The sequence below is a fragment of the Carassius auratus genome, chromosome 6 (assembly GCF_003368295.1).
Source record: "Carassius auratus strain Wakin chromosome 6, ASM336829v1, whole genome shotgun sequence".
In the NCBI taxonomy this organism is placed as follows: domain Eukaryota; kingdom Metazoa; phylum Chordata; class Actinopteri; order Cypriniformes; family Cyprinidae; genus Carassius; species Carassius auratus.
Window position 1 is genome coordinate 27,610,367 of NC_039248.1, and position 23,653 is coordinate 27,634,019.

The window sequence follows — 23,653 nt, forward strand, 5'->3', positions numbered from 1 at the left end:
AACCTGAATGCTATTACATAATCCATGCATGACAACTTAAAATGTATTGATTTGAACATGTCTGGACAGGGAACAAACAGAACATACAGTATGTTCTCTCTATATCATGCATAGTAGTTTTCCATAGTTAGGGAGGAGTGGGTCATGTTTGTACTGGTTGGCAGGACACTGACTGAGAGGCAGGACCTAATATATTTCATTTGTTGTCCTGCCATGAACCCCAAGCATGTGATCATGGTGTCAGTTCTTCACCCACCTCTAGGCAACACTCTTCTATAACTCTTCTCTATTTTCTACCACATAAAAAAGAAAAATATATTATTGCATGACAGCCATAAAAGAAAGACGTAGTAACACTGGTTACAATTTCCCATAAAACACAATATGGCCTATAAAGGCAGTAACAAAAGAACTAGAATGAATGCAAGCTTGGGTTAACCATCCTCTGAGCTCGTAATATAAATAACCCACAGCTGTTTGTCTCTCTAAATATGCATTATCTAGCAATGAGTGCTCATTTACTACACACAAACACACCGCAATGACGGCAACTTCTCAGATGATTAAATGTTAATGACACTGTATACAACACATAATAAAAAGCAGTTCTTTTAATGAACAACATTTACACAAAACAATGCTTTACTAAGTGGCACAGTTTTAGAATTAGTATTTAAAAGTCCCTTTCAGCCTCCCAATCATGCTTAGTTTAACAACATTAGTTCTACCAATGGAATGCGTCTTGAGGCGGGATCTGTTTGATGACTAATGGCAGACAGGTTGAATATTTTTCACATTAGTTTTGCATTTCTGGCCAACCCGATCACATAAGGTGGAGATTTTGTATGAATTAGTACAATTTGATTAATTCAGAAACATTTCATTAAAAAAAAGTAAGCATGAAGGACCATTAATGGGACTTTTTTTTGAAAATTGTATGAATATGGGACAACAGAAATCATAAAAATTCATATGAATTATAGCCACCAATTCACCAAAATGACAAATTGATCGTCACGAGAGTGTGATGCTTCTGGGTCAGAGATTGTTCACCTCTTGTTTTGCTTAGTCCTTATAACCAACTGGAAACCACAATGGAGTATGAATTAATATATTTTTTAAATGCAATTTACTGAAATTACCAGAAAAGTATGTATAAAGTTCCACTCATAACTACACCCATAAACCTAACCATCAAAAGGACATGAGATCATATGAAAATATACAAAGGAGATTATACAAATTTGTGAATTAGACACCATTTTCAACAATAGATAGGGATGTCCATCAGATCATGTTTCTGGGTCTGAAATTATTCACTTCATCTCTTGTTTTGGTTAAAGGATTAGTTCACTTCCAGAATGGAAATTTACTCACCCCCATGTCATCCAAGATATGCCTTTCTTTCTTTCTTTCTTTCTTTCTTTCTTTCTTTCTTTCTTTCTTTCTTTCTTTCTTTCTTTCTTTCTTTCTTTCTTTCTTTCTTTCTTTCTTTCTTCAGTTGTAAATACATTTTCCAACATGACTACGTAATATTTGAAACTGAGCTAGTGCAAGATGAGAATTTGTTGTTAAAAAGTATATATATTTAACCCACTGGCTTTTATTGAAGTCTAATATATGTCAAAAAATCCTGGAATGTTTTCCTAAAATTAGTTTTCTTGGATGACACGGGTGTTAGTAAATTATCCGGAAGTGCTTTTTATTCTGGAAGTGAAGTAATCCTTTAAATCCATGCTTGACTAGTCATTGTCCTACAACCAATTGGAAACCACAAAAGAGTATGAATGAATGATTTAATTTGTACAATGTGATTCATACGGAAATGTACATTAAAAAAATTAATACAAATAAAATAAATCACGAAAGTACACCCCTAACCCCACCATAAAACTTACCATTATGGGACTTAAGCAAATCATATGAAAATGTACGAAAGGAATAAAAAAAATTCATATGAATTAGCTACCAATTTGGCAAAATGTAAAAATAAATACATATTGCCATGAAAGTTTGTTGGTTCTGGGACTTCACCTCTCGTTTTGCTTCTATTGCACGACAAGCTTTGTCTTTACAGTTTACTGTAAAACCTCACTAGAGTATGAATAGTTACACAGACGCAAACTGTTAAACCATAAACGCTAAACAATAATGATAAAAATGTATTTTAATAGAAGGATTGTCACTGTATATTTTTTATAGAAGCACTGCCAATCAAACACTAAAACATCACTAAAGTTTACAGAATAGATATTATCCATAAAAGCATAAGTATTTGAAACCCCATTAAAACCAAACCTTTTTTTTAACCACTTTTGGCCTCATTAAAGACATCATGCGCTTGATATAAAATGCAGCAAACATAATGTGTTAAGTAACTTTGTGTCATAAGGTTTACTCAACGATTACATAAAAAACAAAAAACAACAACAACTGTACACACTAAGCTGCTACAAACACTTTGTTTAATTTAAGTTTTAGTTAAGGACTAATCAAACATTACTAATACTGTTCCCAATACGCCTGGTTGTAGCTGTTCTCTTCAGGGTCAGGGTACAAATGACGGACAGGTTTGGAGCACTTCATGCCAGCGTTGTTGGTTTTGTGGGCACATTCATCACTGTTGGTATTACATGTGCTGCAGTGACAGCTAAGTGCCACCGGATAGATGAAGTGAGGATCTGCATGTGAAGGGCAGCCGGGCAAGATGGCCATCCGGTACTCTACTTCATGATACGTGCAGCCCCTTTGAACCAGGAAACGAGCACCCACCAACTCCTTCACATTACTGTCCTATAGAAGGGATATTATGGTGCAGATTTATCCACACTAAATCAACCATCCCAAATGTAAATAAATTGCATTACTCATGCTCATATATTTCCAAGCCCATTCGACCTTTGTTTTTCTGTGGAACCCAAGATAAGGTTACAATCAGTGGGTTTGTGTTCCACAGAAGTCAGTCATACAGGTTTGGCGAACAATAAGAGAGTTATCATTTGGAAATGTGCATGTCGTGCGGAAAACTGGGACATCTCTCCTCGGATCAATTTCCCTATACATCTTCACTTTTCCTCACCATGTTCGCTTACCCTGGAGAAACAGAAGCCCATGCAGATGGTGGTGTTGACAGCCACACAGTAATTGCACTCCTGTCTCTCGATGTAAATAGTGTACTCGGTGGGTGCACACATAGGCATGGCTACCTTCATCAAAATACCCAGCATGCCAACAACATACACAGGAGACATAGCTGGCTGTATTGCAGGATGTCTATTAAAGAGATACAGAGAACTACAGTGAATATAAGGAAAAATAAACACTAAAATCACAAAAGTAGACAATTAACCAGGCAACATGATTTAAAAGTCCTCTTAAACTAGAAAAATGTGAGTAGTGCTGGCAATTGCTATGTGTGGTTGCTAGTGCATTGTTATGTGGTTACCAATGAAGCCTTCCAGTACCTTCGAGTTGGGCGTTTATTATTGCAACATGACACGCATTCAAATTGGAAACATAACATGGAAGCAGCACAAACAAAGAAATACATTGCTAACAACAAACCCACATAACTACAGAATGAAAACACATCTCTTTTCACACTTATTTCACACTTATTTTTTTCATGGAATCACAATAAAATGTAAAGTTAACTGTAAGAGTTTAGAAATTAAAACCATTTGCTAAAGACTTGCTTTCTGATTTCCCTTTATATAACTTATACACATTATCTATATTATACATCAGTGCTTTCGCCCATGTTTTAAATTGATGCCTCTTCTAATGTCACGGCTACTCAGTTTGTCTATCAAAGAATTCCGAGTTTTTCACTTGTATATGTGACTTTGCTTTGTAATTACAATATTTCAGACCCCCCTTGAAGGGTACAGTGAAGGCGAATTCCAAACGGCATTTTTGTATCCTTGAAGAGCACTTTTGGGAAGGAACCATTCATTAAGGGCCCTTCCACAAGTCCGTTTAGCAATTTTATTATTGTTTCTTATTACCATTATTATAATTATTATTATTTTGTGACAGCATGCAGTGACGCAGTGCTAGAAAAAAAAAAAAAAAAACAGGATTGAATGTGTATTTCTGAGCTTTCCTAAACTTTTTGACTGTCAAACGGCAGTATTATAGTAGAAATCAAAAGACCTCTTACCTGGAGGGCATCTGGTTAAGCCTGTTTGTGTTGAAAGGCTGCTGTTCTTATATAGACACTGAACATGACCTCCATCTGTCTCCATCATCATCTATTGTGCAGCATGCATAAAACTAATGCTTTCTAACCAAATCAGCCACATGCTGTATATGCTTACCTTTCAGGGCACACTAAATATTCACCTCGCATATATAGTTGTTACTGCTTTTCATGCAGGTCTGTTACATTTGAATATCAACTAAAGTTTCAAGTGTTCTCTTGAAATGACTTGCAAAATAAAAATATAATTGAAAAAAGAAATTCAATTAACAACAACAAAAAAAAACATTTATTTTTAGGTATTTGGTTTTGGTAGCATCCCATCTCTTGTTCTTTGAGGAAATTTATGAGAATTTGATTGTAAAGTCTGTGACCTTTGTTTGCAGGCTACGAGGACAGTTGGAGACATCGTTGAGGTCTCAGTTAATCTCATGAATAGAAAATCTACTTTCTATTAGTAAAGTCAAAAAAAACCAACTCAGATACTAGAGAGATCTCATTTGGGATTTTCCTTTCCTACAGTAGCTTTTTGGGTCTGATCCAAAATCAATGATATCTTTAGTATGATATTACAGCTTTGGAATAAACATATTTAATGTCACTTTTCTACAATAATTACAGGATTCATTTAATACTTTCCTAGTGTTCCTAAGATACTCAGTGTTGAAATATATCCTATGTCGGTTATGTACACAAATTAAGCAGTATTATATCATGGCAACAAATGGCTTTCATTCACTCATCTAGCTTGACAGATCGCACACCTGACCATTAATAAAGCCACACACTATCAGGCCAGTCAATTAACCGAGCTCTCATGATAGAAATCTTTCATGTCTTATCTGGTGTGCAAAGTTCACAGTATAGAAAATGGAAAAATAAAAGCATGCACAGTTTGCATGCAATTCTTTCCAGCTGAGTGCTTCGCATCTTCAGCGCTCAAACAGGAGAAAGAATGCCATTAAAAATTGTTTTGCAGCTTGGAGAACCTGTAACAGCTTCCCAACCACAAGATGTTTTGACAGTGTCACAGATTAACTTCCTCAACCATTACTAATGTTGATTTACTGGAGTGGAGTGAACTATAGGTTCATGTTCACAGTACACAAGTGCCACTGAATATCATCTATATGTGATTTTACAGCTATCTTTTATGTACTCATACCTGACGACGTCCTATAGAACCCTTGTTTCACATGTTGTTAATAATTGCTACATCTTATCACCTGTAATGTTTCTGTCAAGCTGTAAATGAATGGAAAACGGCACACTGTTTCTGATTTACCTGGAACCGTCAGTAGATACTGATTCAACAGGACCCACAGGAAACATTTTAAGCTAAAAACTAAAGTCTTATTTCAAGTGAACTTCAAAAGAGTACCAGGAACTGAAGAATTTGACATGACCTGCCACGGGCACGTGATGAAATGGTACGTTGGTCCTGTTCTGGACGTTCTCTGATCTTCTAAAAAGATTCTAGAGCTTCTTGTGGTTTACCTTATTAGCTTATCAATGGAGGGTGAATTAGTTGACTGACTAAGAATGGTTAAAGTCAGTACAAAGCGTCCTACTGAATTCATTAAGCAACTTTGATAAAACTGTTCCTTCAAGATTAGGAATAAAAAACATTCACGTCCTTTTACAATGTAACTTGATATGTCTTCTGGCCTTGAGGGATCATTAACCCAAGTTTTTTTGTGGTTGGTCCAAGATTACAGAAGACCTGACTTCTTATCAGTTATTGGCACTGACAGGAGCTACTTGGTTTCGTCCTCCTGTTGGCAAAAGCTTTAGAGGAATTTCCAGCAGAACATTACTTCTGACTGGCGTGACAAGGGCTATATAGCTTTTGAAGGTCTCTCTGAGCACACTTTCTGAATCATGGCGGGCAGCGGAGGTCCAGTTGCAACGTTCTCGGTATGGGACTATGTGGTGTTCGCCGGTTTGATTCTTTTTGCTGCGGGCATCGGCTTGTTCCAAGCCATCCGTGGACGCAAGAAGGCCAGCAGTGATGAGTTTCTCCTGGGTGGTCGTCAGATGACCGCAGTGCCTGTGGCTTTGTCCCTCACGGCTAGCTTTATGTCAGGTATCACTGTTATTGGCACTCCTGCAGAGGCGTATATGTATGGCACACCATTCTGGCTCTTCGTCTTCTCCTACACCATCATGTCCACATTCAGTGCTGAACTCTTCGTGCCTCTGTTTTACCGGCTGAGCATCACCAGCACATACGAGGTAAGAGGGGACACTGGACACGAGGGGTTTGCATGAGGACAGAGAACAGAGACAGAGAACACCATTTGTGCCTGCACTTGCTAAAGAATCAATTGATGGAAATAGAACAAGGGCCAGAGAGAGAGACAGTGAAATAAGGTTTAAGGAAAGTGGTTATTTGTATAGATTTATCACTTCTAGACATATTCAAAGTGAGGAGTTTTACTGTATAATCCAAAGTGCAAAGCAATTCTTGGTCACTGTCCATGACCCCATAAGTGCAATATTTCCAGTTAGTTCAACTTAAAAATTAAATTTCTGTTGCTGCATAAAATGTTATGTATAATCAAACTGGCTGTACAAGCTATTTCAGGTAAAATTATTTTGAATTAAATTGATAGAAAAGACTAAGTCTAACTGATTACATAATTCTGTGCAGTTTGGAAAAACAACAACAACTGAATTCCAAATATTTTAAAACGTAAAATGAATGTAAATTAAAACAAAAAGATATATATTAAGAGTTAAAATAAATCAACGTCTTCATCTACTTCGGTAAAAGGTTTAGATGATGTGATGTTTCAACACAAGATTTTTATCATTAACCTTTAAAACAACAGATGTTAACTGTATGTAATGGTTGATAGTACAAACCGAGTTTTGTGTAATTATGTAAATTATATAAAGCAAATTTGTTTTTTTGTTTGCTAATAATTAATTGAATTGGTCACTTGTTTTTGCAGTACTTGGAGATGCGTTTCAACAAGCTGATACGAGTGATTGGAACCAGCATGTATATTGTTCAAACCGTGAGTTGGCTTTTAGCTTCTTGCGTGACTTTATACATAACTAAACATGCATTGGGATTGCATCGTCGTATTTCACTTTGGAAAAACAATGTCTGTTGGGTCTATGCTTCTTTCACGTCATAATGGTGCATAAGTGTTGAATATATTGAAGAATTTGAAGCAAAAGAGATTTATGTCCAATTATCTAATGGGTATTGTTATCTTTCATAGGCTTTATACACAGGCATGGTTATCTATGCTCCTGCACTCGCACTTAATCAGAGTAAGTAAAGAATCATTTCCATTTGGATAATAGAAGTCTCTCAAGCTCATCAAGGCTGCATTTATTTAATCCTATTTAATTCTTATTTTAATGTTGTGAAATATTATTGCAAGTTTGATCTTTCAGAAATCATTGTAATATGCCGATTTTTCACTCAGGAAACATTCCTTATTATTATCAATGTTGAAAACAGTCGTAATGTTTAACATTTTATGGAAAGCATGATTTTTGCAGGATTCTTTGATTGATTGGAATACATTTTATTTTAAAATATATTCAAATAGAAAACAGTTATTTTAAATCATAACCATATTTGGCAACACTTTATTTTGATAGTGCATTTTAGAAATTCTACTAACAGTAAGTAACTTTGCAACTAAATGTCAACTAGCAGTTATTAGAGAATTAGAATTGTCTGTTTATAGGAATACACCACTTTTTTTTTTTTTTTGAAAATGTCATTTTCCTTTGGTCTTAGTAAATAATGTAACTACAGGAGAGTCAAGTTTTAAATACGAAAAATATAGAAACTCATTGCTCATTTTTGAGTGAGATGCTAACTGTCTAATCAGATTCTGTCCCAAAGGATGATATTAACAAATCAAAACATAAATATCTATAAATAAACTGTTGTGTTGCAGTCACCGGTCTGGATTTGTGGGGAGTGCTAGTGGCAACAGGGGTCGTCTGCATCATCTACTGCACCCTGGTCAGTAACTTAATTCAATTTAATTGCAATTTCGCACAGTGTCCCATACACTCCTGCCGGTTTTGTACTTTTACATGAAAGATAAAATCAGTAAAAGTTGTGAAAAAAGAGAAATTTGCAGGAAATGACAAAATGTTCATCCATTTGTGTGTTTTACGTGAATATGCTTTTGTTAACAGGGAGGGCTGAAGGCAGTTATATGGACAGATGTGTTCCAGATGATCATCATGTTGAGTGGGTTTGTGGCGGTCATCGCTCGCGGAGCTGTGCTCCAGGGGGGATTTGCAAGGATCTGGAATGACAGCTACCATGGAGGACGATTGGAAACGTTCAGGTAGAGTATACAGTACTGTTCAAAAGATTGGGGTCACTTTTTGAAGAAATGTATACTTTTATTTAGCAAGAGAGCATTCAAGTCATGTGAAGTAAAGACATTTATGATGTAAATTTTTTTTTTCAAATAAATTTTTTTTTTAACTTTCTGCTCATTGAATAATAAAAAAAATGAATGTAGCAGTTTTTACAAAAATATTAAGCTGCACAACTTTTTTCTAAATTAATAGTGATAAGAAATGTTTCTTGAGCAGCAAATCAGCATATTCGAATAGAATGATTTCTGAAGAATCATGTTACACTGAAGACTGGAGTAATGATGCTGAAAATTCAGCTGCGCATCACAGGTGTAAATGTGACCCTGGTCTTAAGTGTCAGTTGTTCGACAGAATGCATAAGCTTACCATTGATGTATGTGTTGTTAGGATCGGATAATATTTGGCCTGGATACAACTATTTGAAAATCTGGAATCTGACGGTGCAAAAAAAAAAAATTAAAAAAAAAAAAAAAAAAATTCACAATTTTGAGAAAATTGCCATGAAAATTGCCCAAATGAAATTCTTAGCAATGCATATCACTAATCAAAAATTAAGTTTTTATATATTTAGGTTAGAACATTTACAAAATATGTCCATGGAACATGATCTTTACTTAATATCCTAATGATTTTTGCCATAAAAGAAAGATCTACAATTTTGACCCATACAACGTATTATTGGCTATTGCAACAATATACCCCAGCGAGTTAAGACTGGTTTTGCGGTCCAGGGTCACAAATTACATTTTAAAACATACTACAATAAAAATGAGTTGTTCTAAATCGGAATAATGTTTACTGTATTATTACTGTATTTTTGATCAGTCAAACAGCCTTGGTAAGAACAAAAATATATGAACAATTTGTACTGACCACAAACTTCTGAACAGTTATGTAAAGTTAAATACAGACTACTTCAGATGGACAAACAGACAGATATTCTAACAAATCTCTCAAATTCTTCAGTTTTGATCCTGATCCTTTGAGACGTCATAGTTTTTGGACAATCGTTGTTGGCGGCAGTCTGATGTGGGCATCCATGTACTCGATCAACCAATCACAGGTCCAGCGCTACATCTCCTGTAAGACAATGACTCATGCCAAGCTGTGAGTATGTTCACTCAAGACATGATATTATAAAACTTCACTCGTACCAATGTGGTGCAAACACTAGTGTCCTGTCAACATTTGCCCACACAGATCTCTGTATTTGAATATGGTGGGATTATGGGTCACTGTGAGTTTAGCCATGCTCTCGGGTCTCACAATGTACTCCATCTATAAAGACTGTGATCCTTTTACCAACAAAGATGTAGGAGCTTCAGACCAGGTAATACAAGTCCCAATAGTGGCGGCTTAATCTCACAAATGCTTACGTTTGTTCTGACCAAATCTAATGTTCGCCAGCTCCTTCCTTATCTGGTGATGGACATACTAGCAGAGTTCCCAGGACTGCCTGGACTGTTTGTGGCTGCAGCTTACAGTGGAACATTAAGGTGAACAATAAATAAACGTCCGTCAGATGAGTCCATCCTCATCGTTTTGGGAAAGGTTTTTAACCAGGACCATTAGAAAGATTTGTATTAATTTTTTTTCTGACCAAGGGCAGCTGTTATAGCAGTGCCAAGCCAAATACATATAAATATACATTAAATGCACATATACAATAAATACACCAAACTATCATAAAATAATATTTTTAAATATTTTAAAATGTATATATATATATATATATATATATATGGGAAAAACTGTAACAAATAAGTGTAATGTCAAATAATTATTTATACTATATATAAATATAGTATAGCTTAGTTGTTTTTATTTTTAATTATTCATTTGATAAATATATAAAATTTATATATGTGACCCTGGACCACAAAACTGTTTAGGATAGGACAATATTTGGCAGAGATACATTTATTTGAAAATCTGTAATCTGAGGGTTCAGAAAAATAGCAATGGAAATTACTAACCAAAAATGAAGGTCTGACATATTTACAGTAAAAATGTGATCTTTGTTTAATATCCTAATAATTTTGGCCATAAAAGAAAAATCTGTAATTCTGACCAGTAAGTCGTTGGCTTTTGCTACAAATATACCTGTGTGATGTAAGACGTACGTTTTGTGGTCCAGGGTCACATAAAACAATAAATTATGATTATATTATATTATATATATATATATATATATATATGAGAATTAAACCGACTAAAAGTGTGGGATCCTCTAAATTTTCAGGTCATGATGTAACACTACATGTGAATTTTGTTGCTGGTTAGTTTTAGCTTATGTGTCTGGTTTCAACAGTACGGTGTCGTCGAGCATCAACGCTCTGGTGGCTGTCACAGTGGAGGACTTCATGAAGCCAGCATGGCCCTGGCTGACAGAGAGACAGCTGTCCTGGATCAACATGGGGATGAGTAAGTTTCAGTGCAACAGCTGTATATACACCAACAACTGAAGCAGGACATGGTGGAGGGGGATGATGGACTGACGTGTTCATGCTGTGCTGCTTTTCTCTAGGTGTATTCTATGGAGGCGTTTGCATCGGTATGGCTGGAGTGGCATCTATGATGGGCAATATACTGCAGGTAAATCTATTCTATACACAAAGCCAACATTTTAAATGCAAAACTGCACTACTGTCCCTTTACAGTGCTTTTTCACTGTATCAAAGGCACCCTCTGCTGATAACAGACTGTAATGACATGCTACAAAACCCTTCCTCAACAGGCAGCTCTGTCTATATTTGGTATGATCAGTGGACCTCTCTTGGGCCTCTATATGCTGGGCATGTTCTTCCGCTGTGTGAACTCCACGGTAAGAACGTGCATCTCAATGTACTCATTACTACATTTCAAGTGTCATTTTGTGCATCTTTTCCAACAAATAAGAGTGCACCAAGTACAGTTTTTTTTTACGGTATTTCTGCAGTAGCTTCAGTAACTAAAATCTTTTACTTTTTACACCATTCTACATCCACACTTATAGGGTTTCAAGACCACTGTCATATTATCAAAAATACTTAATGCACTTTTAACACTTATTCAGGGGTATGCAAGTTTGGTCCTATAAAAGCCCTCACCTGCCTGTAGTAATGCCTAAGTAAGCCTAAAGACACCGATGAGCTTGTTCAGGTGTGTTTGATCAGGGTTGAAGCTGAACTCTCTAGGACCGAACTTGCCTAACCCCGCATTAAACCAAACTAAACTCTTTCCCCTAGTTTCACAGACATGGCTCAAGGCTGGTCCCAGATGAAAATGCATGTTTGAGCTGTCTGAACTGAAAATATATTTCTCTGACATATCTTAAAATATGTCAGTTCCATTTTTCTGTCTCAAGATGCACACATGCAATGCTTTCTTTTAAGGCATTTTGATAAAAGCTGCTTAAACAAAATTTTAACTAAGGCCTAGTGCTGGCTAATGGTAGTTCATATGGATTAACTGTGTGTTCCTACAGGGAGGCTTAGTTGGTTTGATTCTCGGCCTGGCTATAACGTTATGGGTGGGAATTGGAGCTCAGGTGTACCCTCCTTTACCTGAAAAGACCCTTCGGCTTTCCTTGAGTGTGGTAGGATGCAATGCACCAGATATGAATGAAACCACCACTATGACACCATTCAGCACAGTCCTACAAACCACAACTCCAAAGTAAGCATCCCATATTTTGATATATTTACAAAACAATTCAAAAGGATGGGGTCAGGGTCTCTTATGCTCATCAAGCCTGCATTTCTTTTATTAAAACACACATATGCCAGTAATTTAAAAATGTAATTTATTTCTGTGATGTTAAAGCTGAATTTTCAGCAGACATTAATCCAGTCTTTAACCTCCATTAAATACAAAATAAAAATAATACTTTGTTTTAAATAGAAATCTTTTGTAACATTATACATTTCTTTATTGTCATTTTTGATCAACTGAATGCAACAAAGAAATCAAAGTTAACTGTAACTTGTCTCATGACATACTTCAGGCCAAGACCAGCTTTGGCAGACAACTGGTATTCATTGTCCTACCTGTACTTCTGCCCTGTGGGAATAATAGTGACCATGGTCACAGGACTAATAGTTAGTGCAATCACAGGTAAGGTGACTCTTTCTCATCTTCTTGTAGGTGTGGCAAAGAGAGTCAGAGATTGAACCTAAACTCTTATTAATCTTTACTTTAGGTGGCTGTAAGCAGGAAAAAACTCGACCTGAGCTCTTTATTGGAAAAGCAGATCTCTTCTGCTTTGGATGCAAAAACTCAGACTCAGAGGTGAGAGATTTCATTACCAGTGTGACAGGCATAAAATTCGAATTAACTCTCATAGAAACTTTTTTTTAAAGGTCTGAAATAATATTTTTCAGTTAAAAAATGAAACAATAACAACAACATGCAGTTAACTGACTTTGTATTTAATTGCATGTCATTCTTTTCTTGTTAGGTGTCAGACTTAATTGAAAAAGATCCCACAAATATCCAAGGGCTGGAGAGTCCAGTTTTCTCTGACAATGAAATTGCACTGAAAGAGAAAGACTTCAAGGAGAAGATCACTAAGTTTTGATGTGAAAAACAAATAGTTTTTGGATATAATGTAAATAGTAAATTATGACTGTATTTTTGTATGTTGAAATTAAATAATGATGATGCATTCAATCTTTTCACTGAGAGAAGCAAGAAATAGGCTACATTATACTGTATATATAGGCTTTTCTCATAAACTATATCAAAATTCTGTGATTTTAATGATCAAGTTTTGAATACTGTAAAAGGTTTTGTAATAAATCTGAATGGTTTTGAAATAAAATTTGACAAATTATTACGTGTTGATCTCACTGAGAAATAAAGTAACACTCAGGAAGGAACCACTCAAATCAAACGAAGGGTTAAAAACACTTGGGTTACACGAGTGTTACACAATGGCCGAACACCTGCCTCCTCGATGCCGGTAAAGGAAGTCAGTCAGTAAAGGCCAGCCCACTCTACCTGTTTGTTTGACGTGGAGCCGAGCTGTTTTTCTTCAGGGAGTGGAAAAAGAGCGGAGCCTGCAGCAGGTGGGGGAGTGTAATAACTGCTGCCAGCCACTTCCTGCTTTCACTACCACTGTTTCTTTCAGCTTACAGGTAAGTTTTGCTCTTGCTGTCTGATATTAATTCTGTTTTTATATAAACTACAACAGTTACACAAATAAGAAGGCGTAGAAGAATAAAAGCATGATGAGAGAAAGAAATGAGAGCAAATTTAGTTTCTTTTAAGAAGAACCACACTGCTTTGTAACAAAGTATACTGGATGTAAATTCAACAGAACTGTCTGCAAAACAATTAAATAATGGGAAGACACTTTATTAGGGTAAATCTGTGATGGGTGGCATTAATAAATGGGTTGCCCATGGCTGTTTGTTTAGCCTATGCAAAACCATGTGGCTCTTTGTTGTCTTCAGTTTCATGTCAGCGCCATTTTAGTCATAATGCCTAATGCTCTTGTAACTTCCTGTATGCATTCTTTTAAAGTATACATTTCATTTTTTTTTATCAATATATAAATAATTCTAATGGCTAGTACAAAGAATGTATTTTGGTAAAGAAGAGAAACAGTTTAAATAATAAAATACAATGAAAGTCATGATGCTACAAAATTACCAGAAATAAAAGTACTAGATAAATGGAAACTCTGCAAGTGCACAACAGGAAACCACACATCAACACCACATACAGATAAAACACACTAAATTAGGTCATGCGCTGTATGAAAATGTATGTCTTAACTCTTGACCTGTTGTTGAGTATATGATTTTTTTTTTTTTTAAAGGATCAAGCTCTTGCAACAGTTATGGGTGTGTTAACTCTTCAGCTTTTGGTATGTGGCCAGCTAATATTGTTGTCGTTTGTCTTGAATAATAAAACCGATGCACAAACGACCAGTGTGTCACCATCAAGCTTGGCAACTACAATAGCTCCACCTCTGAATGCAACAGGAAACCACACAGAAAATGGCTCAAACTTATCAACCTATTCACCATACAATGATAGCGCAACAACTCAAAACAACTTGACAACCCCCACCACTACTTTGGGAGCCAACCAAAGCAATGTAACAGGATCAGCAGGGAAGCCAAACACAACAGAACATGCTCAGACACCACAATCAGCAACATCCTCAACATTCAACATCAGTTCAACAGCTGTCACTTCTACAGACAACACCACTCGCAGCAGCAATGGAAGTCTTACATCAAGCACTACAGCAGTGACCCAATCGACAGCGATTACTTCTACTGCTGTGACTCAAAACAACTCAGCTTCCTTCAATGGATCTCAAGGTAGGTCTGAACATAACCTCACATTTAGAATGGAAACCAACTAATGAAATATGTTTACCCTACCTAACTACTCCTACCTCTATCTTAAACAGACGGTGGCCTGAATCATTCAGAGAAATCTCTGACCATTTTATTCAGCATTCTGCTTGGTGTAATAGTTCTGGTAGTTCTGGGACATTTTGTGTACAAGTTCGGCAGGAACAAAGAGAGAAGTGTCCAATACACTCACCGCCGTCTCCAGAATGAAGATACAGGTTAGGAAAACCTATCTGTTAAAACTAATATGACCTTGTAATATGATCAATGATCTTATTGGTAGTGTTTTGCTAAGGTAACATTTTTTTATATATATAATTTTTAAAGGACCTAGCAACCACTCATTACACCTTGGAAATAGGTTAAAGTCTGATAAAGTTGTCAGGCCAATTCCAACATAATTCCGTCAAGTTATGGGTGATGGGAAAGCACATTTAATCTAGTATTTAGTTCACAGTAATCCTATTTTAATCAAATATTAAATATTCACTATGAATTATGTCTGTAATTCCCTTTCATAGGTGAGCCGTTTGCACTGCCAGATGACACGCTGGTCATTTCAGGAGGACTCTATGATGGTCCTCAGATTTACAACCCCACCATGACAGTACAGAATGAAGAATTCCAGACAGACGCATCTGGATTTGCTTCCAGACCCACTCAGTTCCGCTTGGAGTTTCTGAGAGAGGATCAAGACAGAGCATTCGACCATGAGAGCTCCACCTTTCAGACATTCCATGAACATGACCAAGAGTCTTAAGATCTCATCAACAAACCTCTTTTTATTAGGAAAAAAAAAAATCTTTCTGATCTGAAAAGTTACTTTTACTTGAGTCTATGGGAAAAGACTGTTTTTAAACCTACGTTTTTTTACTTTGAAACTGAACATTTGAAGAAATTAAATTAGTTAACACATCAGATTAACACAAATGTAAATACAAATATGTAAAAAACACCACCAACAATACCAGGAACCAGCATTTTTTTGATAAACATGTTAAGGTACTGTATTTTAACTGAACATATATATATAGAAACTGTGTAATAAGAGTTTAGAATAAATACTATAAATATACTTCAACTTACTCAAAATTCCATACTAATTGCAAGCAATCAAAAGCTATTGTCTTAAGAGTATACGTGCTCTAATTTTAAAAAAAAAGATTTTCACACTTCTTTCTTTTTAATGCTTTGATACTTTTAAGCAAAAATTTTGTCTGTTACTTTTTTTTTCTTCTTATCTGAATTGCTAACGGTGGTCCATCCAGCATCTCGCATTCTTTTTATTGCAGCCAGTTTCAGCACTGTTCCTGGAGACTTACATGGAAAAGAACTCTGCACCTGTACCTAATTTGTACATAATGACAGTCAAAACAAGAACATAAAGGAATAAAATTGGGACAAAACTAGTCAAATGCTATTTTTTACCTTCTTGAACATGTCCAAACTCCCTCTGTCTGCCTCTTTTGGTTGCATAGGTTTCTTTGATTTCACAGGTCTTGGAGAGAAACTCTAAGAGAATTACAAAAGAGTAACACAAATTAAATAAAACTGACTGCAAATAAAAATGCAGATCACTGAAAATGTATATAGCACGATACCAATGTTATGTAAATTGATAAAATGTACCAGTATGTCATTGCTGTCTGAGTTGTCTGATTTTGGATCCAGCTTAAGAATGTTTTCCTTCCAAGACCCTGTAATCTCAGGTGTGGGTGGTGTGCGAATTCTGAATGACTGAAGTGGAAACCAAACTGGCTCATATAAATGTTCAAGATGAATGATAATAGTGCAAAGAGTTCAGGTTGTCCCCATACCTTTATTTGAGGTGTTGTTTTAGTCGTTTTGCTCCATAATGGGGTATGACGGTCTTTATTCACCGTTCCCTTGCATCAGTAAAACAACAACAACAAAAAAACAAACATACAAAACACACACACACACACACAAATGTTGATAGATGTGAAGTATAAGAATGGACAAAATTGACAAAGATAATGGGAAACAACCTACAGCAGGAGTGTAAGATGCATTTCTCGATGCTTCACTTTCATCTTCATTTAAAAGTTCATACACAGACTTCTTTGTGATGTCAGCTTTTTGAGTTTTAGAGATCTTGTTTCTCCTTTTCTTTGGTTTGATTTCATTTGCCTAAAAACAGTATTTTCATATTGCACTGTCCATTTTAACTTGCCATGTATTTCAAATGACAAGATACAACACCTGTTGAAGTGTGTCTTTTTCAAGAGATGAGACTGGTGTACTCAAGGCCATCTTCTCTCCTTTGAGCTTTTCAAGTTGTTCTCTAAGCTCTTCATTTTCCACTTGCAGGTGAGACAGCTCTAGTTCCTAAATGTATTGGTTATTCGGTTTTTAAGTAACATAGACAAAAAATTTAATTCCCAAACATAAATCCCCAAAATGTACATTATCTACTAAAATAACAATAGTGCTGCTACAACAACCTTGGATTATATGTCTCAAGGATACAACTCAGCATCAAAGATTCCAACGAATTTATAAATCCATATTTTGGACCTAGAACTCTATAATTCACATCTCAGGGATCTAATGACTATGTTATTTTGAGGATGACAATCATTTCAAGCTTTGGATTGCAAGATGTAAAGGTAAGCCATAAAAAGGTCAAATAATTACCAGAGATGCTTTGCTTGCACTGACTTCAGCCTCTCTCATCCGTTTTTCACTGAGCTCTGCATCTTTTTCTTCTACCATTTTGTCATACTCATGCTACAAAGAAAATAACAATATTTAAGTGACTAAAAAGTGTTCAAAAATTAATAAAATATTATATAATTTCAGAGGGCAATTATTAAGAAAAAATAATGACCTTGTGTCTCTCCATCAAAGCAACCATGTCTGATATCTTCTGCTGGCATTTGATTTCTGTGTCATCTTTACTCTTCAGTGCCTCCATGGCTGTTTGCTTTAGTTTCTGTACCTACAAAAACAAAACAAAAAACTATTATTTGCATCAAGTTGAATTAATTCTTCAATTATAGCATTTGATGAAAAAATAATTCACCTCAAGGTTGAGTTGTGCCTCCGATGTCAATTTGTCTTTGAAGTCTGAGCTTATTTTCTGAAGCTCCTCCTTGTGACACTTCTCTATTCTTTCCGAATCTTCTTTCAGTTGAACAATCTGCAAGACATATGTGAAAACACTGTAACATGACCACTGTTTCACTTCAGCACTGTTTTACTACGAATTTATGAGAAAGCAGTGTAAACTTCTTTCAACATTGTTTGATCATTCAGAAAAATAATAGTAAATGATCTACCTCTTTTAGACATTCCTCGTGAGCTTTCATTTTGGTCTCTAGTTTTGTTTTAGTGTTTGTTAGCTAAAAAAAAAGATATTTAAAAATGTATTTAATGAGTACAGAGAACAACAGTGTAACGTATGTCACAATATGATTTTTTACTTTTGACTCCAGTGCTTTGATTTGTTTGTTTTTTAACAGAAGTTCCCGTTTTGCGGTTTTGCCCTGTTGTTGTAATTAAACATGAATTATTGTAAGATAGATGAAGATACTCAACTAAAATGATATAATATTAAAAAAGATAACGCACACTCTCCTTCAACTGCTGCTGAACATTCTTACTGTCTTCATCCTTCCCAGCAATTTTTGCAGTTAAAATATCCACCTGCTCCCTGGAATTTTAAATTGTATATGTAAGACATAATATAACAGATAAAACCAAATTAGAAATGTTACAAGACAAAAGTTTCTTCTAATCTTACTGAAGCTGTTGTTTCTGACTCTCAAGTCTCTCTATTTCTGTCTTCTCTCTTTCTGCATTTGCATTGCTTTTCTGTAAAAAAAAAAAAAACACAAAATACAGCATTTGAGGATCTCTTGTCATATTTACAAAATACAGAGACTTGATTTAATTTACAAACCATGACATGAGACTGAAGGACTTTCTTCTCTAAAGCACCACTATCAGCCTGTTGTTGAATGGTGTCCTTCTGTATCTGCAGGTTATTGTACTTCAATATCAGCTCCTCATATATCTCCCTTTAAGAAAAAAAAAAAAAAAAAAAAAAAAAAAAAAAAAAAAAATATATATATATATATATATATATATATATATATATATATATATATATATATAATATTGAATTAATTTCAATGGAACAATAGCAGAATGGACAACATAGTTCAATAAAGGAGATTTATTTATTTATATTAACATGTTTATAATAATAATAGCTTATTTTCTTATAATAAATTTAGATCACACTTTAGTTTGGGGACCAGTTCTTACTATTAACTAATAACTGACTATAAATTTTGCCTCAGTAAACTCTTATTTGCAGTTTATCAATAGTTAGTAAGATTAAGTTGCATGTTAAGATTATTGAGTAGGATTAAGAGATGTGCAATATGGTAATTCAGAATAAACCATTAATATATACTTTATAAGTACAAATAAACCACTAATATGCTAGTGATATTCTGGTTAATAAGCAACTAGTTAAAAGTGAGAATTGGACCCAATCGAAAGTGTTAGTGTACATTCTTGTTTACAAAACGTTCCACATATAATAACTCTAAACACACATCCACCTATCTATTTACACTGTCTGTATAGTATATGTAACAGTAAGCAATAAATCAGAGGAGCAAATGGCTAAACAAATTTACATTTATTGTTTTTAACGTGAGGGGCTCAATATGACATATAAAGATTAATGATATAAAACCAAACAGGTCATGGATGCACTTACTTCTGCTGCATTATGTCCCTCTCCAATCTGTCTACCTCTTTTGATGCTTGAAAACTGCTCTCCAAAGCACTCGACAACTGTTCCTTCACCTCTTTTAATTTAGCCTGGATGAAAGATGTACAGATGCGAGTATTTAAGTTGTTGGACCGTCCTCAAATAAATACACATGCTTTTTAATATAATGAAAATATAAACCTACTGACCTCTTTTAAAACTACAACTTCTTGCAGCTCTTCATTGTCAAGTCTTGCTTTTGTCAGGGCTTCCTTCATGTTTTTATTTTCTGTGTTGACACTTTCCATTTCATCCTGAGAGGGGTGATGGTTAGATATGAAGCACATGTAGCACTTAAATTACTATGTTGCTATGTCAATCAGTGCTTAATGACCTTTTCATTACCTTTAAATTATTTGCCTCACTTTGCTGATCTTCAAGTGAGGCCATAAGCTGGAATACCTGAACCTCGCTTGTCTTTAATTCCTCCTTTGTAGACAAGAGTGAGTTTGACTTCTCATCCTGTTACAGAATCATTATGGTTCCATGATTATGGAATATTGTTTCTATGATTGCAATTCAAAAAATTTGAATGCTCAAACAGAAGAAAATACAAACCAGCTCATCTCTGAGTCTCTGTATTTGCTTGCTATGGTCTTCTTTCTGCCCCTTAATAACTTCTGCATGAAGAAAGTGTAACCAATGATTTTAGAATTGTACTAAGCATGAAAAATATCATTATTCATTACCATCGACCGTTTCAACACACCTAACTCCGTGTTTTTGTCACTGAGATCATTCACCAAGGAGCTTATCTTTGTCTCAAGGTCTTGCGCCCTGTGAAAACAAAGAAAGCATTTAATAACAGATTAAATAAGTTTTTAAAGTTCTTGATTAAATATTTTATTGTATTTTTTATCTGTGATAATGGTTTGAGATTTACAAAACATTAGGCTAGGTCTTGTGCTGTCTCTTTAACATACCTCTGTATCTCAGAAGTTAGTGAGGACTGCAAAGAATTCACTGTCAGCTCCATCTCTGAAAGTTGGTTTGACTGTTGCTCTTTGATGTTGTTTAGTTCCTGTAGATCACTGTCTTTCTTTTGAAGAACTTTCTCATGGTTTTCCTTGCTTTGTTCTAGTTTGTAATTTAGGGCTCTCTGGTTTTCCTGTGAACAGCAATACAATGCATAACATGAATTATTTTCAGATTTATGTAGTATCCTTATAAGTAAGTAGGTACATTTGTATTTAGACCTTGTAAAAGGACAAACCTCCAACTCCCATCTGAGTTGCTCTGTCATCCTGAGTTTCTCCTCAAGTGCCTCCCGTTCCTGTGTAATGCTTTGAAGTAATTTCTGATGTTTCCCTAAAAACAACAAAAGTGAAGATGAAAAAAAAAAAAAAAAAAAATCAAGAAAAGACTGAAGGAAATGTTTCATGCATTCTTACTTGCTGACTCCTCCATCACACTGGAGCTTTGGTGTGCCTCTTTGAGTTTTAGTGAAACATCTTTAAGATTGTTTTCTTTTTCTTGGAGTTCTTCTTGAAGCATAGCAACCTCAACAAGTCAAAGTAAAGCAACATAAAATACACGTGTTTTAGTCACAACAAGAATACAAAGACAGGTGTATGTTACTGTAGGCAAGGTTTTTCATTAAGATTATTCAAGCAAGTGCTGCCCCCTTCAGGCTGAATTAGTTAATTGTAAGGCTCATGAGCAAAGGCACTAACCTCCTTCTCCCTCACATGGCATTCACGCTCCAACTTCACTTTAAGGTCCTCAAACTGTGTAAGGCATTCTCTAACTGTAGGTAGGATGTTAACAAAACAATGTTTTAATTATTAATTGTGTCAAATACATATGCTTCAAATGACTTCACATAATTAGTTAAAAATAATTATAAAAATTTATAAAAATTAGCACATTTCAACATATCCTGCTGATCAGCTTCTGCTTGCTTCCGAAGAGCTTCAAATGCTGCCACCATCCTCTGCAAATGAACAAATTACAATGTCATGAATAGTACTTTCCTAATCTAGGGTTCTGCCTATTGTCAACTCTGCATCCATCTTAAATAAATACATATTTAAAATAGTTACCTGAACATTCTCATTGTTCTGTAAGAACAGATCATGAGTTTCTTCCCGTTCAGCCTCAACTATACAGGCAAAATAAAAAACACATTATTTTCCTCTAATAACTGTCAATGAATTGACATATTTAGTGTTAGGCTACAGTATATTACATATTATAGTATAATATGCTCTCACACTTACACAAATTAATTTTCTCAGCAGATCTCTCAAATGTGTCCTTTAGTATGTTACACAAATTTCTGGTTGCATTGTTTCTGCATAATAAAGGATATAAATTATAACATAATATATGTGCTTTTATGAAAATTATCCATGCTGTACATACGTATTTCTAAGATCTTCATTCTCATTCAGTTGATCTTCTAATTTCATGCTCAGACTTTCATTTGCAAACTGCAAAAGACATAAGTCATAATTTTGTCTTTAGTGAAGCAGATGAAAAATAATAAACATAAATCTACTAACTGCAAATCTGATCTACCTGAAGCTCTTGAATGGCTTTGCGCTGCGTCTCAATGGTTTTTCTGTTCTCCTGAAGCTTCCTGTCTTTTTGTGAAATCTCAGAATCTATTTTGAACTTCCAGAGTTTGATTTTCTCAGCTTCATCAAGCAATCTGGAGTACAGCTGACTGGATCTTAATGATGTCTGTAATGCAAAAGCAAAACAGCTATTAAACTGCTTAGATTTACTGACATTATGCATTTCACTGAATTCCTAATGTGGACCTTAAATCATTATAGATTATAAAAAATAAATGAATAATCATTTAAGCAGTAAACTACAATACAAAATGAAATAAGCATTTAACCTGACCTCCTCCTTTTCCATTGGCATGACTGCAGCCTTCTTCATGCCCTCTGAAAGAACAAAGTATCAGGATTAATGGATTTAACGTTACTTTATTAAATCATATTCATTACAGTAACTTACACCTTTTTTATTTAGATTATAAATGTTACCAGTTCTTGATGCCTTCGTAGGAAGCACCATTTTGGATGGAAATGGCAGGCTTGTCTCCATATCTGAACACTTGTTATAATTCTAGAAACAAAATGCACGAATCCCAAGTTACATTTAAATGTTCATACAGCAGTTTAGCAGCCAGAGGTCAAATAGAAACATAATAGCACAAACAGAGAATTTACAAGTTTGCCAACCTGGTTTGAAGGAGAAAAAACAGAGTTTTCTTCAAACAAGCCTGTTTCCTGAGGCTTCACTGCAGAAACTTGATTCAAATGAGCTCTTGGGGGCACCAGCAGTTTGAAGTTGAATGGTTTCTGCATGCTGTGGAGTCAAACGAAATATATCGCTTCAAAAATCCTCAGAACAGTATACTTAATAGTTTTATATTTGAGTTTTTCCCTCTTCCCTTTTGAGGCACTAACGTAGCTAGCTAAGAAACGTAAAGTCAAAAGTTGAGGCAATTGAGCAAAGGTAATTTCCGTTGATATTCCTCATAAATGATTTGATATCCGTTACTTTTCCTCTTTTATAAACTACGTTTAATTAAACTTAATTTTAGAAACATTTAATTACCTTTAAGCAAATCACTCTAGCACTTTATGAATGTTTTATAATTATTACGACTCCGTTGACCAACGGTTTTTACTTGACGTCAGTTTGTCTCACGCGACTCAGATTTTAAATGTTTTGCGCGGCTGATTCAAGTCAACAACAGCAGTAGCAACTTAAATGACAGCATGTCAGTCGGAACTCGCCAAATGTCATAATTTATATGCCACATTGTTTTTTTTTTATTTTTATTTTGTTATTATTTTTTTATTATTATTTCCTAAAGCATTGTTTAACACACTTGTCACATTTATGAAAGGTGCATCCAACTAAAAGTTAAAGCTTCAATAATATCAAAATGGTTAGAGGTCAGAT

At 35.0% G+C, this 23,653-nt stretch overlaps 4 protein-coding genes across 5 annotated transcripts; 2 read left to right on the top strand and 2 right to left on the bottom strand.

Annotated features, from left to right (window-relative positions):
• Positions 1-2,150: 2,150 nt before the first annotated feature.
• Positions 2,151-3,631, bottom strand: tshba (thyroid stimulating hormone subunit beta a). Its single transcript, XM_026255864.1, has 2 exons — positions 3,093-3,631; positions 2,151-2,793 (listed from the first exon to the last, which is right to left on the bottom strand). The coding sequence occupies exons 1-2, from the start codon at positions 3,249-3,251 to the stop codon at positions 2,503-2,505; spliced, it is 450 nt and encodes a 149-aa protein (XP_026111649.1). The 5' UTR covers positions 3,252-3,631; the 3' UTR covers positions 2,151-2,502.
• A 2,285-nt stretch (positions 3,632-5,916) lies between these two features.
• Positions 5,917-13,379, top strand: slc5a8l (solute carrier family 5 member 8, like). Its single transcript, XM_026266248.1, has 15 exons — positions 5,917-6,436; positions 7,159-7,224; positions 7,435-7,486; positions 8,128-8,195; positions 8,375-8,529; positions 9,533-9,673; positions 9,767-9,896; positions 9,974-10,062; positions 10,878-10,990; positions 11,094-11,161; positions 11,304-11,390; positions 12,033-12,223; positions 12,552-12,661; positions 12,747-12,835; positions 13,005-13,379. The coding sequence occupies exons 1-15, from the start codon at positions 6,083-6,085 to the stop codon at positions 13,122-13,124; spliced, it is 1,833 nt and encodes a 610-aa protein (XP_026122033.1). The 5' UTR covers positions 5,917-6,082; the 3' UTR covers positions 13,125-13,379.
• Positions 13,380-13,475: 96 nt separating this feature from the next.
• LOC113105121 (uncharacterized) lies at positions 13,476-16,325 on the top strand. The gene is made up of 4 exons (XM_026266249.1): positions 13,476-13,683; positions 14,370-14,880; positions 14,973-15,134; positions 15,438-16,325. The coding sequence occupies exons 2-4, from the start codon at positions 14,391-14,393 to the stop codon at positions 15,674-15,676; spliced, it is 891 nt and encodes a 296-aa protein (XP_026122034.1). The 5' UTR covers positions 13,476-13,683; positions 14,370-14,390; the 3' UTR covers positions 15,677-16,325.
• On the bottom strand, positions 16,076-23,411 carry sycp1 (synaptonemal complex protein 1). 2 transcript variants are annotated; one of them, XM_026266247.1, is made up of 32 exons: positions 23,303-23,411; positions 22,924-23,050; positions 22,726-22,807; positions 22,580-22,623; positions 22,247-22,411; positions 22,091-22,158; positions 21,946-22,019; positions 21,769-21,827; positions 21,593-21,659; positions 21,400-21,473; positions 21,118-21,226; positions 20,940-21,034; positions 20,650-20,834; positions 20,436-20,503; positions 20,285-20,346; positions 20,072-20,188; positions 19,876-19,980; positions 19,673-19,776; positions 18,842-18,959; positions 18,683-18,753; positions 18,517-18,592; positions 18,363-18,425; positions 18,219-18,281; positions 17,963-18,079; positions 17,768-17,878; positions 17,575-17,667; positions 17,140-17,265; positions 16,930-17,067; positions 16,734-16,802; positions 16,546-16,653; positions 16,345-16,428; positions 16,076-16,263 (listed from the first exon to the last, which is right to left on the bottom strand). In XM_026266247.1, the coding sequence occupies exons 2-32, from the start codon at positions 23,047-23,049 to the stop codon at positions 16,117-16,119; spliced, it is 2,988 nt and encodes a 995-aa protein (XP_026122032.1). In that variant the 5' UTR covers position 23,050; positions 23,303-23,411; the 3' UTR covers positions 16,076-16,116. The 2 variants fall into 2 exon arrangements, with proteins under 2 accessions (XP_026122032.1, XP_026122031.1); XM_026266246.1 differs by having other exon boundaries at positions 18,511-18,592.
• Positions 23,412-23,653: the final 242 nt, after the last annotated feature.

Excerpts from the sequence above, each read along its gene's own strand:
- slc5a8l (XM_026266248.1), top strand. The coding sequence starts at position 6,083 with ATGGCGGGCAGCGGAGGTCCAGTTGCAACGTTCTCGGTATGGGACTAT. Across the intron at positions 7,225-7,434 it reads GCATGTATATTGTTCAAACC|GCTTTATACACAGGCATGGT; the intron begins GTGAGTTGGCTT and ends TATCTTTCATAG. Across the intron at positions 10,991-11,093 it reads CTGGATCAACATGGGGATGA|GTGTATTCTATGGAGGCGTT; the intron begins GTAAGTTTCAGT and ends GCTTTTCTCTAG.
- tshba (XM_026255864.1), bottom strand. The coding sequence starts at position 3,251 with ATGTCTCCTGTGTATGTTGTTGGCATGCTGGGTATTTTGATGAAGGTA. Across the intron at positions 2,794-3,092 it reads TGGGCTTCTGTTTCTCCAGG|GACAGTAATGTGAAGGAGTT; the intron begins GTAAGCGAACAT and ends TCCCTTCTATAG.
- LOC113105121 (XM_026266249.1), top strand. The coding sequence starts at position 14,391 with ATGGGTGTGTTAACTCTTCAGCTTTTGGTATGTGGCCAGCTAATATTG. Across the intron at positions 14,881-14,972 it reads TTCCTTCAATGGATCTCAAG|ACGGTGGCCTGAATCATTCA; the intron begins GTAGGTCTGAAC and ends TATCTTAAACAG. Across the intron at positions 15,135-15,437 it reads TCTCCAGAATGAAGATACAG|GTGAGCCGTTTGCACTGCCA; the intron begins GTTAGGAAAACC and ends TCCCTTTCATAG.
- sycp1 (XM_026266246.1), bottom strand. The coding sequence starts at position 23,049 with ATGCAGAAACCATTCAACTTCAAACTGCTGGTGCCCCCAAGAGCTCAT. Across the intron at positions 21,035-21,117 it reads TGTGATGGAGGAGTCAGCAA|GGAAACATCAGAAATTACTT; the intron begins GTAAGAATGCAT and ends TGTTGTTTTTAG. Across the intron at positions 16,429-16,545 it reads CAGACAGCAATGACATACTG|AGTTTCTCTCCAAGACCTGT; the intron begins GTACATTTTATC and ends TAATTCTCTTAG.